Source organism: Aplidium turbinatum, chromosome 11 (assembly GCF_918807975.1).
Source record: "Aplidium turbinatum chromosome 11, kaAplTurb1.1, whole genome shotgun sequence".
NCBI classification, from domain to species: domain Eukaryota; kingdom Metazoa; phylum Chordata; class Ascidiacea; order Aplousobranchia; family Polyclinidae; genus Aplidium; species Aplidium turbinatum.
The window spans coordinates 539,900-557,867 of NC_137482.1; the positions used below are offsets into that span (position 1 = coordinate 539,900).

Consider the following 17,968-nt stretch of genomic DNA (forward strand, 5'->3'; position numbering starts at 1 on the left):
AATAGGTAAGCAATTTTAATTTGATGACGTCAGAGTGACGTCATTTAAATATAAATAATATTTTATCAAATGTGAGTTGTCTCTTTCTTATACACATAGGGAAAAAAGTTAAAAATGAGCCTAAAAACTTGTGCAAAAGGAAAAATACAGTTTCGCCACTAGCGGCGCAAGGTGTTGCTTCAAAAACGGCCATAACTTTTTTTGCCAAGGGTCTCTGATTGGAGGAGAGTGAAAATCTTAATCTAGAGGAGTTAAGCTTTCCAACGATACCTAATTTGTTAAGGTCGCAATTTATTCCAGGTCAATACGTTTTACGCTTAGACTACACGGCAGGAACAAACATTCATTGAATGTCGTTCTTGAGTCCGTTCTGATGAGTTGCAAACAAACAAGAGGTCACAAGTTCACAATACTTTAAACAATAGCAGGAGAGTTCGATTCCCCAACAAAAGTTACGTTTTTGTTTAACTGCGGACAGCAAATAAACAAAATAATTGGTCGTTTTCATTTGTTAGTTTTCCACAAATAAAAATTTTAATTGCTCCTCATTGTATGAATGATACAAGATCACGATTAAGTGAATATTATCACGTCATAAACATTGTTCGGCGGTCGCCAACACAGCCACGCGTCCAAGCTCGTTCACACCATGGAGACATGCGATCGCTGAGTCTTCGGAGTGCTGAGTAAAGCCATCTGGGTGTTTTCCGAATTGTAATGTGTTGTCGCCACTGTAGATTGCTATACGAAGACATTCAATGTTAAACTTACATTATTATTATTAAAGTTTTTAGGCACTAATGATGCTCTACAGTTGTAGCGCGAAATGCATATGCCATAAACAGGGCTCTGCTGATTCTCCATGCGTTTTTAATAATAAAATATTGAATGTTAAATTATAACAAATTATAAAAAAGTTTGTTTTGAAGCTAAATCTCGACATTGTTTGAAGAAAACAAACTCATAAATTCACGTATATTTTCAAATGGTGAAATAAAACTTTGCGATAAAAAGAATCCGCGAAGTTTGGTTGGTACCTTTCCACAATGTTGCCAATCTGTGACGTCACAATCGATCGTCGTGCTCGTCCTTAGGCTACTCTGGCTGGTGCTTTGTGCTGCCACCTTTATTTAACCCAATGAACGTTCGACAATTAAGGGATCTTATACAAGGACAAAGCAGTTTGTATTGTGACGTAGATATCCACCTTCAGCAATTGTGCCAACTTCAGCAAGTAAAACTATTTGTTAGAGTCAACTTAGAGGACAAACTCAGCAAATCATGAGTCAGCACGTGATCACTCAGCAAGTTTAATTCAGTAACTATCAAACAAATCACAGTTCAGCAAGAAAATTGAGCAAAGGATATTCAGCAAGTTAAATTCATTTGGTGGAATTATTTTGTAAATTATGATTTGTATTAAGAGTTGTTTTATTTTGCTATTACCGCGTTGTTTTTATTTGCTTCAACAAAATCCACCAATTAATAAAAAACTAAGCAACATATATCGGGCAAGTGAAAATAGAGCAAGTAAAAACTCAGGAGACGAAAATCCGGAAAGTAAGCCCAAGTATAAAACCAGTGAAATATATACCAAATGCACTTCATCTGTCACACCATAATTCACGTGATCTGTGAGCACATCATTGGGCTACTATTGGCATGCGCTAACCAAAAATTGACAAGATTGAAAAGCCGCGTTTTCGTTTTTGCTGCGTTTGCTTAGATATTTTTTTGCTGAACTGTCACTTGCTAAGTTTAACTTGCTCAGTCGTCACTTGCTTGGCTTGTAGGTCCAACGGAGACAATCGTGACCACGTCATTAGTTCGCCACCGAGTGGTCAGTCATTCAATGCAACAACGCGCTTGTAGCCGCCGTTGGAAGATGACATACAAAAGTTGGGATTGATACAACAATAAACAGTGAACATAGCGACGTCATTTAATGAAACTACATGATCTGCTTACTGAAGCGAATCGCAGCCTACAAGACTTGGGGATGCAGCAGAGGAAGGAGTAGATGAATCCATTCCTGAACCTCTTGTTTATGAAGCAATAAATGATTGGATTGACCGATGTGGATACATATGACATCAGCTGTGACGACATATCGCGTCATAATCAGCGTTCGAAATAACAAGCAAAGTACTGGTTCACAATGCGCTTTCAGCACTATGACGTAACAACTTATAAAAAAGATGTGTAAAGATGACTTCTAAGTTTGAATGTTGAAAGGCCAGTCAACAATAGCATACGTTGATGTAACGTTTAAAAAATGAACTTATTCACCTGAATGATTTCTATAGATCCTTCCAAACTTTTTATCGCTCCCCGCTCGTCAAACGCCCTCCATAAATTGACGGAGAACAAAGGGGTCCAGAAGACGAAGAATAAAACCTGAAAGTTGTTATGTTTAGAATCAGTGGCTTCAAGAACTTACGATCAAGTAAAGGTGTCTTTTCGAGGAAACTTCTCACTGCTTCACATTAATAAAACTCTCTTCACTTATTGTAACAGGCCTATTCTTCAGACATAATATCATTGTTCCAACCTAAATTGTTTATGATGAAAGTTCGTGATATTCAAATTAGCAAATTTTCTCAAAGTTTTTGACCTGTAAACAGATCAATGATCATCTACCTCTGGACTTGTTTTTCATCAGCCGATTGTAGCAAGAATTGACAGCGATAGACACGTGTTTGTTGCAAAGAATATTACGTTCTAGCGTTCGCGTTCTGTCGCTTCTACCCTTTTCTAGATTTTTGTTCTGTTTGGCATGTGTTGTTTTTCTCTGTGATGGTCGGAAATAAAAAGAAACTAATCTAGCTTTCCCATGTGCATTTACGGTTTAAGGCAGTTTGAAACCAATTTGCTTGGTCAAGTTAGGGATTTCTAGAAGCAGTCTACAGGGTGCAAAACTACCTTCTCATACTATGTGCGTTAAATAATTGTTGTCAGATGTTTTTTCAGCAAAAATACTATTCTTGAGCTAGTTTGTTACATCAATCCTAAAATTTGCAAAACTGTCCAATTCAATTTCCCTGATTCGAGTTGAAACATTCGGACTTCCGAACTTTATTAATCTCTGGCCTGCTCGAGCATTGTGGCCTTGTGGGGTACATGGGTCAAACTTAATCAATAAACCTTCCCACTCAGCAAGGTGCTTCAAACCTACAACAATAATATCTTGTGGTTTATTGGCTCCTCTTTGTTTGATTCGTCCTGACATCGATTTTCAATTCATCAGTTTCACGACAATAATTTCAGCAAATGAACTTGATAACGTCACAATGTCAGACTCCATTCGACCATATGGACGCTTTATAAGATTTTTTCGTTGGTTAATTTTCACACCTTTCTGTGACAAAAGCATTAAGCTGTGTGTGATGCAGACAAAAGCATTTGTTTGCTTCCTAATTTGAGATATCGATTCGCCCAAGTCCAGTTTTAGAGTTATTGATTATGCAACGGCTTCTTTGACAAAGCATCAAAGATGAAATTAAATTCGTTTATACCAATTTTCAAACTTGACGTTCAAGTCGTGATTTGTGACACAACCGGAACAATATTCTATAACGCCACCAAACAATTAATTTACCTTTTCATGAACAAACAATGAACGCCACGTCATAGATAGACGATCAGCGTTTAGCACGCGGCTAATAGAACGTAACAAATAAACAAGCTGACATCTTCATCTTCAAAAAATTTCAATATGTTTTATGTGTTGTAGGGCATTGAAATAAAGTTTTCCACCTAATCCTAATACGACACACACTCCACTCATGACTCAACGATTCCAGAGTTTACATGGAACAGAAAGAGCATCCACCAGCAACTTGGTGATCTCGTCACTTCCTCTAGAATGCTGTTGGCTGAACGGCACCAAGTCCAATGGGGAACTGAAACTTGGGGTTGGAGAAATTGTTGTTCCATGCGAACATTTCAACATAACTCCCACAATTTTTTCTAATCTTAAGTTGAAGGGAGATCTTTATGCATTTCAACCCTGCTCGGCTGCTCATCTCTCTTTTATTTTTTGTTCTAATTCAAAAACTGCTTCCCCAAAATAACTGTTTTGTGCGCTTAATGTGCGCTTTACTGGATGTAGGTGATCGATGAAAGAATTTGAGAATTTAAAAGAACTATCAACTTTTATGCAAAAGTATACAAACTGAGTAATTAATAAGAACATTGTGCGAGAACATAAAGTGTTAAAAAACAGAAGTGGGTCAAAAAACAATCGGGCGACCCAGTATGTTTCAAGAAAAGACAGTTCAGTCATTAATGTTGCATTTTCTTGCCTGGAGTGCAATATCGTGGATTGTAAGGGAAGTCAAGGAAAGATCTTCTGAAAGTTCACTTCAGGATTAGCGCATTGGCTGCTGTCCTTTTGATAGATCTTTCTCAACAACCACCTCGCGTCGACCACCATCCGTTACAACAATTTGCTGTTGAGAAGCATCTTGAGCAGAAGTGGTCAGCTTGAAGTTTTCAATTGGTTATTGCACCAGAAGCATACCAAAGGTAAGTCAGTCCATTTGATTAAACTGAAACCAGCAGATAAAATAGACAAGTAGATGGCAAGGGATTGAGCGGAGAATCTCAGAGTGAGAGCTTTGAATAAAAAATGTAGAGTCATTTTTTGCAGACAAAAGCCAAAGATGTTTTATCCGTTAAATCAGTTATCATAACAAAACAAGACAATAGCGACTTTGCTTTTTGAAAAATAGTTTTGGGAATAGGTTTTGATCGATTTACGACGGCTCAAATATAACCAGCTTCATACAAACTGTTTGTATTAATTTCACGCTTTTGCGCATGCGCGTAGTCATGCGCACAAAGCGAACTAGAGGTCTTACAATATCCTGTTGTATTCTAAAACCAGGGCTAAAGTTAGATTTGAAAAATAAACGATCAACCCCCTCCCTTAGATTATTCCAGACGCGTGATCACCCCTTGAACGCCCCTGATCACCCCTTGAACGCGCAAAATTATCAACTCAACAGGAATTTGAATAAAACAAAATTGAATCAAATGATATCGATCAGGAAATTAAAAAATATTAACAAGCAAGAAAGTAGATAATGTTGAAATAATCAATATACTGATAAGCGTACGGAAGATATAATTGCATAGCATTAATCATCAAAGGGCTTTGTCATACCGCGCGCGCATGCCTTGTGGCAAATTAAATAATCCAAGATATTAGCTTAGTGATTTCTTTTCACACACGCTTCATTAGATACAAACAAACTATTCCATTGCAAAGTCTGCCAACAGACGACAAATAATTTTCTCCACCGCCTTCGCCTTGTCAAGCGCTGAGAGCAATATATGCGCATGTCATACAACGCTGTATGAAATATAATTTTTGAAATATGAATATTAATAATAATTATATTTTGTCGTCACATTCTCGCTCAGATGACATCAACTTCATGACGATGTTCGCTGTTCAGCGCCGTAGTGTTGCTCACATGACCGCGTTGTCGTCTTATCATGCCCGATGCTGTCACAAATAAGTTGTGACATTAAGTGGTTTCATGATGTGCAGACAGCAGAGAACCCAGCGAGTAACTTAGTTTCTTTTTGCATTGCTTTCACGTCTGTAGACATTGAATCAATATAACAAAAGACTGATTTGCTGTCTGAAAAGATATTTCAGTTGTGACATCATAAATGATTTCGTTTCAAGCAGATGACATGTTGAAATAAATCTTTTTGTAAATATAAAATTAATTAATTCTGTTTCATCACAATCGGAAACCGAGCGGCTACATTGTGCTGGCAGGCACTAGTGAGTGGCGAAACATCTTGCAGTGAGCACTGAGCAGTGAGCAGGCAAGTCACCCTGGAGCGGTGGAAGTTTTTATTTTCCACCAAGCCACAGCCTTGATCAAATTTTCTCCGTTCCAAGTTGCTTTTGTTTTTGCTGAACATTCCAGAATATCGACCGCGCATTTCGGAAATGCGCTTAACCAATTTATCTGAAAAAATTCAATTTCGCGCTCTAAAACTTAGAGCGCCATTCTGACGTCATATAACGTTTTTCCTGTGCCTCGCTGTGGCGAGGGAGGCAGGCGCGACGTTTGGCGTTGGATAAACGTTTTTGAGCAACAAACGAATGATTGAGTAACAAACTGTGTTCAGAGCTGAAATCACTTAGCAGCAGCGGAAAAAAATTAAATTATCTCACCACCAGATGCCATTTGGTTGTTTGGAAAAATTTCGAAACGTTTTTCAAAAACTTTGGAAAGAAAAACATGAACGTCACCTGCGGGAGATGCCCGTTCTATGACGACGTCGAAGAAAGCGATGATTATTGTTTGCGACAGTGCGGCTGATTGTTTGTAGATGACACAGCACAATGGATTCGCTGCTGTACAAGTTTTACTTTTGATTGAGAAGTTTATTGAGAAAACATTTCGTCATAAACTCTGCATCCAAAAATTAACCAACCGCAGCATTTCTGATCTTCACTTTCGGCTGAAGACGAAAGCTGACGAGGCAACTGCCCGGGGTTCGCAACTTTCTAAGGTTAAGATCATCTTTGCTTACAAACTATGAGGTTGTAGTTTATAAAGGGCATGGGCCATAATTCATCAATATCAGATTAAGCTATTTGGCAGCCTTGGTTTGTAATGTTTGTTCACAAGAATTAAATCCAGCGTAAGTAGCCTGAAGATCACAGTTTATCTGGCAACACTGGTAATAATATCTTTCAATATTTAATGTTTGAGCAAAATTTCCAAAATAAAAGAAAAAATTCTCCGAGAGACAAGAAACAACGTGTTACTTTAAAAAATGCTGTGATCACTCCAAGCAAGTGAGATTTCCAAGGCTTGGGGCATGTGGACGATTGTTATGACCAGTGGCCGCTCAGCAGGTGGGGTTGGCATGAAATTTCAAAAACATATGAAAGTAGAAACCATCGAATAGTGGAGATTATGGAAAACGGTTTGTAACGACACACACGCATCGTGATCCATAGAACAGATGAGAAGACCCATTGTTCCCTATCATCAACCGAATATGTTTGTCTATGAAACCCTGATTTGCTGCTTAAAGTACAACCGTTTAAAATAAATATTTTCATTTTGGCAAAATTAATGTTGAAGCTTCAACGCTGCTTCATTATTCTAAATGAAATAAATTTTAAAAGGTTCCCTGCTTGAAAAAAGATTAATTTTTGTGTATTGCTAGAACAACAACACGGCAGCAGGTTAGAAAAGAAAGAATATGAACAAAAAAGTAAAATAGTTTGATTTGTCCATAAAAAAGAGTTTATACACAATGTTTGTATATGCAATTCCTAACTTGTTTGCTGTATTAAAGGGCGGGGAAACCCAAATAAACTTTGCGAGTTTTTTTGTTTCAGCGTGATGTCATTGTGTACAACATGCGTTTTAGCAAAAAAAAATCCAAATTTTGTTGCCCTCGTCTCGCTAAGGCCGCTTTTGTTTGATACCCGTTTGCGAGGTCTCGTTGCGCATCAAGCTGTGATGCTGTTCGCTGTGACGTCACAAGGTACATATAGTTGTGGCCAAAAGTTTAGGACCAGACTTGATTTATGACGATTTTTGCATTACTTCAAAATACTGCTTCAGATATAAGATGATGCATAAAGATGATGCAACTGAAACAATATCTGATGTATTATTTTGAAGTAATGCAAAAATGGTCATAAATCAAGTCTGGTCTTAAAATTTTGGCCACAACTATATGTACCTTGTGACGTCACAGCGAACAGCGTCACAGCTTGATGCGCAACGAGACCTCGCAAACGGGTATCCCACATAAGCCGCCTTAGCGAGACAAGGGCAACAAAATTTGGATTTTTTTTTTGCTAAAACGCATCTTGTACACAATGACATCACGCTGAAACAAAAAACTCGCAAAAAGTTAATTTGGGTTTCTCCGCCCTTTAAGATTACATCTTTTATATTTCGTAATAATTACGGCGCTTCCTCACCACAATCAATATGAGCATGAGCACAACTTTCTTCTTCGCCTGCAATTGTGACGTAGATTGAGTCATTCTTGAATTGTGGCCTCGCCTCCTCGATTGCCCGTCGATAGGTGGCATGAGCATGTTCTGAAAATACAAGATATTTTCACATCAGGAACAAACAAAGAATGTTAGAAGGCTTGACAATTGCTTCTCATGCGATGACGACAAACATCAACAATAGCTGCATTGTGACGTCGTTTAATCAGTGTTTCCGTCTGTTCTTGGATAATAAATTGTTGAAATTTTTAAACGGAGTCAGAAAATATGGCGTTTGCTTTCAGAGTTCATTCTTCTGCAATGCAATACATTAACAACGAGGTAGATTGTCACAAGAGGAAGATCTTAATCCGGCTCTCTGTCTAGCTCTCTAGCTTCTCATTGTTCACGCTCGCAATCGCAAAATAACCACTTGCGCTGGCCGCCACAAAGTAATGTAATGCATGAAAATGATAGGCAATATAGTGGTTACTCTGGTTTGGTATCAAGCTCATTATAACGTTTGCGTTTTGTCGCTTCTACTTTTTTCTAGACCTCTGCTATGTTGACGTGTATTGTTTTTCGTCGTGATGGTTAGAAACAAAAACAAACTGAATTAAACTGTTCGACAATAGATGAAGACTATTTGCTTGTGCTTTTTTCAACATTTATTTCACACTTTTCTGTGTGCAGTGTTCGCATCAATAAGACAGAACACAATTGGCACCGTCTTTGTGATCATTGCAATGACCTGAAAGCAAACCCAGCATCACCAAGCAGAGACGAAAGTACAAGTCTACAACTCAGCCGCCAAGTTGCTATGTTCTCAATTTCTACGATCACAATTTCAAGCAGCAAAAGCCGATTTTGCATCAAATCGAATTTCATGTTTGCAAATCTCGGGGATTAAAGTCTTTACCTACTACAACGCGTCTACTCGAGCCTTGGCAGATTTCCTAAATGATAATCTCAAGTTCCATCGGGAATTAGCAGCAACAGAAGACGATTTGCACAGTGATTGACGAAATCAGTTTTAGGGGAAATCGTTGCTTTTAAGTCAAGGCTGCCACTAAACACTTCCACACTCACCACTTACCTGGTTTAAGGAGCTTGGGAATTCCCCTGTCCTGTTGGTGGATACGTCTTTGGATTGGCTTCTTCGCGTCGATCGGTTGCCTAGCAAACAAAAAGCGTTAAACTTGTTGTGACGTCGTAGATGACACAGAATCTGCTTTCAATGGTTATGTTCTTCTTCGTAGTATGAGCTTTCTTCCGGATTATATGTTTGGGCATGAGGTCATCAGCCACTCGACAGTCTCATCATCCAGTGCCTTCAGTCCAAGCATTCCATGTGGTGGTTGATGGATTGGGCAGTCATGGACAACATGGTCTACTGTCTGGTCTGTGGCACCACACTCGCATCCCGGTGAAGGAGCCAGGCCCTATCTGCACATGTCTGAACGAAAGCGACCGACGCCGGATCTTAGGCGGTTAAGCCGGACACACGCAAGTCTTGCGAGGGACATTCCCGGAGGGTGGGGATCGACGTCGGGTAGGAAATCACGGAGTCGGGAGGTGTTGTTTTGCCACTCCGTGTTCCATGTGTAGTTCGTCCAGTGTGCCGCACTTATTCCAAGATCTTCAACGTTGTTCAGAAGCTGTCGTCCTGGCCACCAAGCATCAATGCTTATGTTGTGATGCGTTTTCTTGCTTCTTCTGTTATCCGCTAAAACACATCTTTTCTTGTAATCTCAATCTTCATCTACCAACGTAAACCCTAAATAGAATAAACACATTCAAGTGAAGATTCAATGCAACAAGCAACCAATGCAACAAACAGTTAATACAACAAACAATCAGAGCAACAATCAAACAATGTAACAAACAAACAATCTAACAAACAATCAATCCAGCAAACAAACAATGCAATAAAAAACAATGCAACAAACAATCAGTGCAACAATCAAACAATGTAACAAACAAACAATCTAACAAACAATCAATCCAGCAAACAATCAATGCAACAACCAAACAATGCAACAAACAATCTATACAACAATCAAACAATGCAAAAAGCAATCAATGCAATAAACAATCAATGCAACAATCAAACAGTCTAACAAAGAACTTATACAACCATCAAACAATGGAACAAATAGCCAATGCAACAATCATACAATGCCGAACAAATCACCTGACGCTTCATCAACATGGAAGCCCTGGTAGATCGTCAAGCAGACGTTGAAATAAGAGACTGCCATGATGACTCCAGGGATGATGAAGAGAGCTATGATTAGCAAAGTGTACCTGAAGATGAATAGAAATCTAGCTTGAAAATAGTATTCTTACAATATTGTATCAATTGCATGTTGTAAGAATATAAGAACAAAGAGTAACATTCACACGCTACACAAAACCATCTTAACTTGGGATTTGTCGTCACAGATTTCATGCTGATTGAAAGAAGGGTGGGGGGGGAGGTACTTTTGTTTGTTTCTCATTTCGAGTTAAACCAAAAACTTTCGGACAAGTTGCGGTGTAGAGCTTATTCTCACTGAACAATTTCAGGCCAGGTACTTATGTCATTTACATGCTCCGAGCTTTATTAACGATGATTTGGCGATTCTTCCCCAGTCATTCAAGGTCGTATTTTATAATTGACAACATTTGCATTAATTTTTAATGGCGATTTATGATTCTCATATGAGTTGTCTGCTTTTTATTCTTGCCATAATTGTTTTCTCGAAATAACTTTGGTTCCATCCTATGAATAGCTTGCACACGACGTTTACAAAATCACAAAAGACTCTTCATTTCAACGTTATTGTAATGTAAATATGCATAAATTTAATAGAAATCAAGCTGCTTGGCCACCGTACTTGAATTATAACCTGTCCCGATAGCTCAGTTGGTTAACGCGTGACTTCGAGAGCGAAGAAGCTTCAAGATCAAGCGGCGCTGGTTCGACTCTCGGGGTGTGCGCTTGAGCAACGCATTCTAAGGGCTGCATTCAGCGGCACCGAATGGATGGAATAATTCTATGGTAACAAGACTTCAACAAACGGAAAATCCACTCTGTCAATTTCGGTGACCGGGCCTGCGTCAGTGATTCAAAGCCTCTGCAAGTACGCGAAACTTCCAGGATTAAGCTCTGCAAGAAGCTTTCCTAGTCCGAGGATAAAGATTTAACCAATCAATCAATCAATCTGTCTGGCTGTATTTTTTTACGATTCAAGAATTATTTGATTTCTCGAACTAGCCAAAATAAAAACAAGACGGTCTCGCAACTTGTAAACAACCGAGGTTGGTTTAATGGCGCGTCACGAAGATGAGTGATTGGGGTAACGCAGATTCGTCTTTTCAACTTGGGGTTGCTCAATTTCTTTACTTCACAATATAGATTTTAGCGACCTGTTTTAGCTTGACGCTGCGAGTTCGCTGTAAGCAACGATCATGCTGCTAAAGCGAAACTCAATCAATTGAATTTCTTTATTTGGTTTACTTGTGACTTCCAGGCATAAAAGTAGCTTCGCGTAAGGCGAAGGCTGGCCGATGGGTGTCGCCATAACATGATATCGACTTTCAGTATTTCAATGCACATCTCTTGAAACGATTTCTTGTAATTCAAACTGGAGATTATGAGATAAAATCTAAAACATACAGGCTGCCAGGCTTAAGTCTGCTGGGAAACACAAACGGGCGCTTGTGCAAAATATTTTAAACGTTTCACATTTGAAGATAAACTCTAAAATTTATAAGTCGCTGATAAAATTTGTATAAAAATTTCAAGGAAAATTTTAAGCATAAAAATAAAGAGTCCAAGATGCAGAAACTAAAGACCCGATTAGTGAATGTTTCTAAAGCTGAGTTGCTTTCATTTTCATTGATTGCTGATAATATGAAACCAGTTTCTTTTTGGAAACGTTTCTTGAACATAAATTTATATTTTTGTAACATTAAGTTGACATTCATTGAACTAACACGTGACCTCACCATGATTTCGTCAAGAATTTCGTCATCGCCAACCGACACCCTTGGGCACATTTACCCCTAGTAGGAATGGGAAAGTACCTCAGCATGCTGGATATTGGATACGGCAGCATCATGATAAAGCTTATTATCCATATGACGCATATGACCTGCAATGTCATGGATATTGCAATTGTAACGTCATAAAAGAATTTATATCACGTTATACATCAATAGAATGCCCAACGATATAGTTCAGGGGTCACTAAAACATAATTTCTTGTATTGTATGAACTAAAGTTCGAAAAAATACTTTTGCTAAAGAAACCTTGTTTGGATAGAGGCTTTTACACTTACCCTATGGGCGTGCGACTTTGTCTGCCAGCGTCTCGACTTAAAAGGGTTGCAAATGGCGTAGTACCTTTCGATTGATATCGCCAGCATAGTGTAGGTTGATACAGCCACTGACACACCTGTGAGGAGGAGGTTACAAGCATGACGTTAGCAAGTGATTGGAAACAAGAAGCTAAAGCAACTTTGCAGCGGAAGAAGCTTTTACCCAAGAAACAGAATATGAACTTAAATTTTATTAAACCTGTTCTTTACCATGAAACATGCACCCTTCTCTACGTAGGTGGTGGGATAGCGCAGGGAATAATTGTTTTCAATATTTTAAACTTAGTTCAAATCTTGACTTGAGCTGGGTGTTAAAAACACCACTCACCTCTACCCAGGGTGTAATAATGAGTTGGGAGGATAAAGAAAGGGGGCCGAGAAAAACGAAGTGGTCGACCTACTTCCGTTAATGTCAAAGAAACCTTATATTCTCGTTCCTTGGGACTCAGTAATTAAGGGACTTACGTTGCTTCATGCAACAAAAATCTGTTCTAACCCAACTCTCGGTTCGCATATTTTTATTAATTTTAATTTCCAATTTGCATGAACCGTTGTGAACTAACTAAATGTCAAAGTCTTTTTCAACAGCGATTGTTTTGATTGAGTTCATAGTTTATTCAAGTGATCTAAAACTTCGTTCTTCACCAGGCAACGTGAGACTGTACGTCACTGATGGTGACAGTTTATGTGAATGACCTCATCACGACCCAAGCTGTCAATCAAGCGTCTGTGAGAATCCGTGAATCTATGATGAAGATGTCAAAACAAAATGATTTCGACCTCCAACTCTTTTTGGAAAACCGACCTCGTAGCGAGAATTGAATTGTTCTCTATCTATTGACATCGATTTTGTAAACCGCATTAAGAGAATCTCTGCATTGATTTCAACAAAATCGTGTTCAATAATTGAAGATTGTCTTCGATTTCAACAAACGCTATTGTTATTTTGTTTAAATTATTCTTACGTCACGGACGCAATCGCCTTATCGTGATTTACTCTGGGCAACCATGTGGACGCCACTTTGTCGTTGAACTGAATCAAACAAGCGGCTACAAGATAGAAGGAACTTGCACGGAATGTTTTGCAGGATTAACAAACGCAGAAACATTTGCATCTATGCAATGACATCTGATCTTCTGGTGACACCGGAAAGCACCAAACGATGGCGCCCGCGGGTCGACAACTCGCGAGCTTCTCAACCACGCCGCGTGGGAATTATCTAAATACTATAGTTCAAACTTAGTGGATAGTTGGAAAACCGTTGCGAAAACTTTGGAAGGGGCTTTAACTTTTCGAATTTTGACCTTAAACGTAGGCTATGAGTACGGTTCGACCCCGTTCAAGAGCGTGTGACTGTGTCTTTGGCAGGACACTTAAAGGCCTGAAGGTGGACAGGAAGATAAGCTTCCTTGTCTTCCGTCTACTTCATTTAAATCTTCAACCTCCCGGCAAAGCCTGGATACGACAAAATAATATGACATAATTCAAAGCACCGCCCGACTGCAACTCTCAGGTGCAAGTTTTGTCAGAAAACGTTCTTGGACGAAGAAAGAAGTTTTGTAATCTATCAAATAAAAACTCACCCATAAGGTAGGTGAACACCTTGCACATAACAGGACCAAATATAAACTCCTGGAGGATTCTTCCTGTCAAAGTAATTGGCATGCAGACGGATGCCAACATCAGATCACTGGCGGAGAGGCTCAGGAGAAAACAATTAGTCACAGTCCTCATCCGTGGGTTCCTCAGCAAGGTGATGATGACTACTGAGTTGCCAAGCAACGCCAGAAGGAGGAAGATACAATACAAGCAGATGTACATTATTTCTTTTCCATCTGAAAGAAAAACAAGACAATTTGCCGAAGTATTGAAATTGATTCTTTAGATTTGATAAAATTGGACAAATGTATGGATGTATACTGTGATTGTATAGGTAATTCATTCTGAGGATCCGTCATATTACGGTGCCTGAAACGTTTGTGATGTAATAAACACATTTGTATGCTTCTGATTTTATTTTCAAATTTGTTAGAGGAATATTTCTGGAAAAAAGAATAATTCTGATAAACACTCAAGCTTTTCAATATTCACAAACGTAAGCAGTTTAAACTAGTCTCTTACAAATCAGCAGTTGTGAACTGAGCAACTGGCAGTTGAGCAAGTGACAACTCAGCTAGCAACATTTCAGCAAGTGGCGGAAGTTGGCAAATGATGAAACTGAGCAAGCCGAAACTTGGCATGTCACAAATCGACAAAATCAGTTTAACAAGCGATGACCAAGCAAGTTCGATGTTAGCTGAAAATCTCATTTGCTGACGATAGTAGCTGAAACGTACTTGCTGAGTTGAAGCACTTGCTGAGTTGTTGCATGCCGATTGGTCTGACGACGTCCAAGGTAAGATCAATGGATTCCAGAGGATCAGGGTTAAGATGAAACTCAGGAAAGCAGTTTGGAATTTATTTTCGCGGTAGAGTTCACCTGAGCGCTGATTAAAATTGCCAGGAGATTTGGAATTTATTGGACACATCGTTTGGAAGCAAAGTGGATATATCATGAACAAAAAAATTAATTGAAGTGAAATTCGGTAAAGCCGTGGATTGCTATATTTTATCTTAAAATGTTTCATGAAAAAACTAGGCTTAATTATTTATCTGCATCGAACAAGTTTTTATTCGTAGACAAGTTATTCAAACTGGCAACTTAGCCGGTGACGACTTAAGCGAACTGACTTGCACACAAAGCACAATCAGCCAATTGGGACTTTCAATGTGTGACGAGTTATACAAAGTGACAGCTGAGGCAAACTGCTGTGCACAATTTTTCAGCAATAGTTACTTGTACATCATTGTTATTGGCGTTGGCATCTTAAATATAAATATGTTTATTGACGCCATATGTGCCTGATGTTCCAATATCGGATGACGTACAAGAATTAATTACTTAAGATACACAAAACATTTTCAGCCATTTCTAATTTTGCTCAGAACATTTCATTACCTGGATAATTTTTTTAATAAAACCTATTGAAATGGTTTAAATGTTTTATCTTAAGTTATTAATTTTTTATACACCATCCAATATTGAAACAACAGGTCTGGGGATGATAAAATATAATAATAAATTTTTTTAGCTCTAATATTATTGCTCGAAACAATTCATTACCTAGATATATTTTTATTAATCATATCAGTGCTAAAAAATTAATTGTTATATTTTATCTTCTTCAGGCTTGTTGGTTGAAGCTTTATTCCAATTGAAATAGAAGGCGCGATGGTGTATTGTAGTGTTCACCCCCAAGCGTGTCGAGTGTCTACACAGCCACGTGTCTTTAACAAGAGGCGAACCTGCTCCTTTTCGAACGTCAAACATCACAGTCAGGCGACCACTTGGTGGCTATCCACTGTGGTCTTGGTGTAAAACTTTACCTCGCAGCTGATTATTTTATTGAAAACTGCGAGAGAACGTTTTCGAAACCCAAGTAGTTGTTGAAATCGAGCGCAAGACGTAAGCTACGTAGGTTACTGTTGGGAACAGTAGTCTGTGCGCTTGAAAGCTGAAACTGTCTTTTTACGATATAAATCTTGATGTTACTTCCACGAAAAGAAATGTTTCTTCAATTTGAGGGAGTGAGCTAATGACACTAATTTTGTGCTTGGGAGTGTTCCAACTGCAATTCAAAAACCAACAAGAGCTCCTGCAATCAGGCACTTATTCGTAATGTTTTATGTGTGTGTGCAGAGATGGGCGTGATCTTGATCTTGATCTTCAAGATCACTTTTTTTTTGGTGATCTTGATCTTGATCTAAGATCACTTTTTTTTGTGTGATCTTGATCTTGAAGAACAATAAGATCAAGATCACTTTAAAATTGAATTTTACTTCCTACATAGAGGCATTTTTTTTAGAACTCGTACTGTACAACGTAGGTAGTGGCAGTTACTAACATTAAGCCACTGTTAATATGATATGTGCCCAACAAAAGACGTTTTAAAGTATCCATCTAATCTGGTCAGTGTTGTCATTTCAAAATTGAAAAAGTTTTCTGTGTTGGTCATAATAAAGAAGTTAACTTCCGTGTACTTTATGTTGACGTATAATAAAAAATGATTTAATGTGAATTTTAAAGAAATGTTTGCTTTTATTGACCCAATTTTAGATGTTTCAAAAGTCTAGAATGGCGGTGTTAAAATATCTGGATTCTAGCCGACTTTGGTCATGTAAAGTGGTTTATTGCAGCAAATCAACCAGACCAAGACTTGTTTAGGGTCTGAGTATGGAGCGGTTTGTCGGACCGCAAACCTCTGAACTTTTATAATAGCAGACAACAGTATCAAAGTTGCCAGGTGGGTAAATGGTGCAATAAACATTTACATAATTCAGTGAAAGTTAAAACTACTTAGTAACACGAATAAAAACTCCCACATGAACCAGACAAAAATTTGGTAAAAAATGATGCGGTTCAAAGTTTATTTTTATTTATTTATTATAAATAAAAAGTATAAAACTAATTGCAAATTTTGCGACTTTTCAGAACTACTGTAATTAACCTAGGCCTTGGGGGTGACGTTGCGATTCTAAGCAAACTACGTCAACAAATGATAGGCCTATAATAGCAACAGTCACTAACTTATTACAGTTCTTAGGCCAGCGATCGAGTAGTTAAAAGTAAAAGTTAGCAATACCAACTATATACCTTTACCCAGATTGCTTATAGTTATTATTTTTTGCAACATCATTGATCAAAAACTTCATTTTTTTCAAGTACACAAAAAGTGATCTTGAAAGTGATCTTGATCTTCAAGATCACGATCTTGATCTTGATCTTCAAGATCACATAGTTTGGTGATCTTGATCTTGATCTTCAAGATCACCTATTCTTGGTGATCTTGATCTTGATCTTCAAGATCACCAATACTGGTGATCTTGCCCATCTCTGTGTGTGTGTGTGGGTAGGTACTGTTTCGCATTGTTAGAAGTTTTTTTATCAAGTTTGATTTTGAGGGAGTGATTATGGAAAAGTGGCTGAAACTTGTAAAAACAATTTAAAAGCTTCAAATAATGCTTCAACGTCATCAGGCAAGCTTGTTTCTTTCCAAGAGAGGTCCGGTAAAGTTGAGAATCACCGCAATGGAGAGTCCTCAAGAAATCATTTCAATGCTTTATTATCCTGCTCTCTAGTGGGGTGAACCACAAGCTTTCAATAGCTGTGGCGTCATCGACCTGAGAGACTTTGGTTCGATTCCGGGAGGTGCTACGCTTTGTTGTCGATGCAAGGAGTTCAACTGAGCAGAAACGTTTAAGTTTTACAATTGACCTCCATCTGAATGACGCTGTTTATGGCGACCCCGGTTCGAATCTCTGTCTAGTCGCTTCTTCTATGACCACAATTTTGTTTTCACTTCAGTCGCGGAAAATGAACAAAAAGATGAAACTCAAAACATGTAATTTTTTGACAATAATCAGGGGATTCCCCTGTGCTAAACCAAAGGAATGAGTCTACCCACTTGTGACGTAATGTAGACCTTCCTTGGGGTTTAAGGGTTTCCATAACGCTGTGTCGTCTTCTGTTTCCATGGTAGCATTTGGAACAATAGAGAAGCTATCAATGAACG

The 17,968-nt window shown here is 38.4% G+C and overlaps 1 protein-coding gene across 1 annotated transcript; it reads right to left on the reverse strand.

Annotated features, from left to right (window-relative positions):
• Positions 1-402: 402 nt before the first annotated feature.
• Positions 403-14,726, reverse strand: LOC145779653 (cholecystokinin receptor type A-like). The gene is made up of 10 exons (XM_082591292.1): positions 14,693-14,726; positions 13,940-14,191; positions 12,317-12,432; positions 11,984-12,129; positions 10,185-10,297; positions 9,087-9,166; positions 7,976-8,098; positions 2,290-2,397; positions 1,969-2,097; positions 403-741 (listed from the first exon to the last, which is right to left on the reverse strand). Exons 1-10 carry the CDS (start codon positions 14,724-14,726, stop codon positions 643-645), a joined length of 1,200 nt encoding a protein of 399 aa, XP_082447418.1. The 3' UTR covers positions 403-642.
• Positions 14,727-17,968: the final 3,242 nt, after the last annotated feature.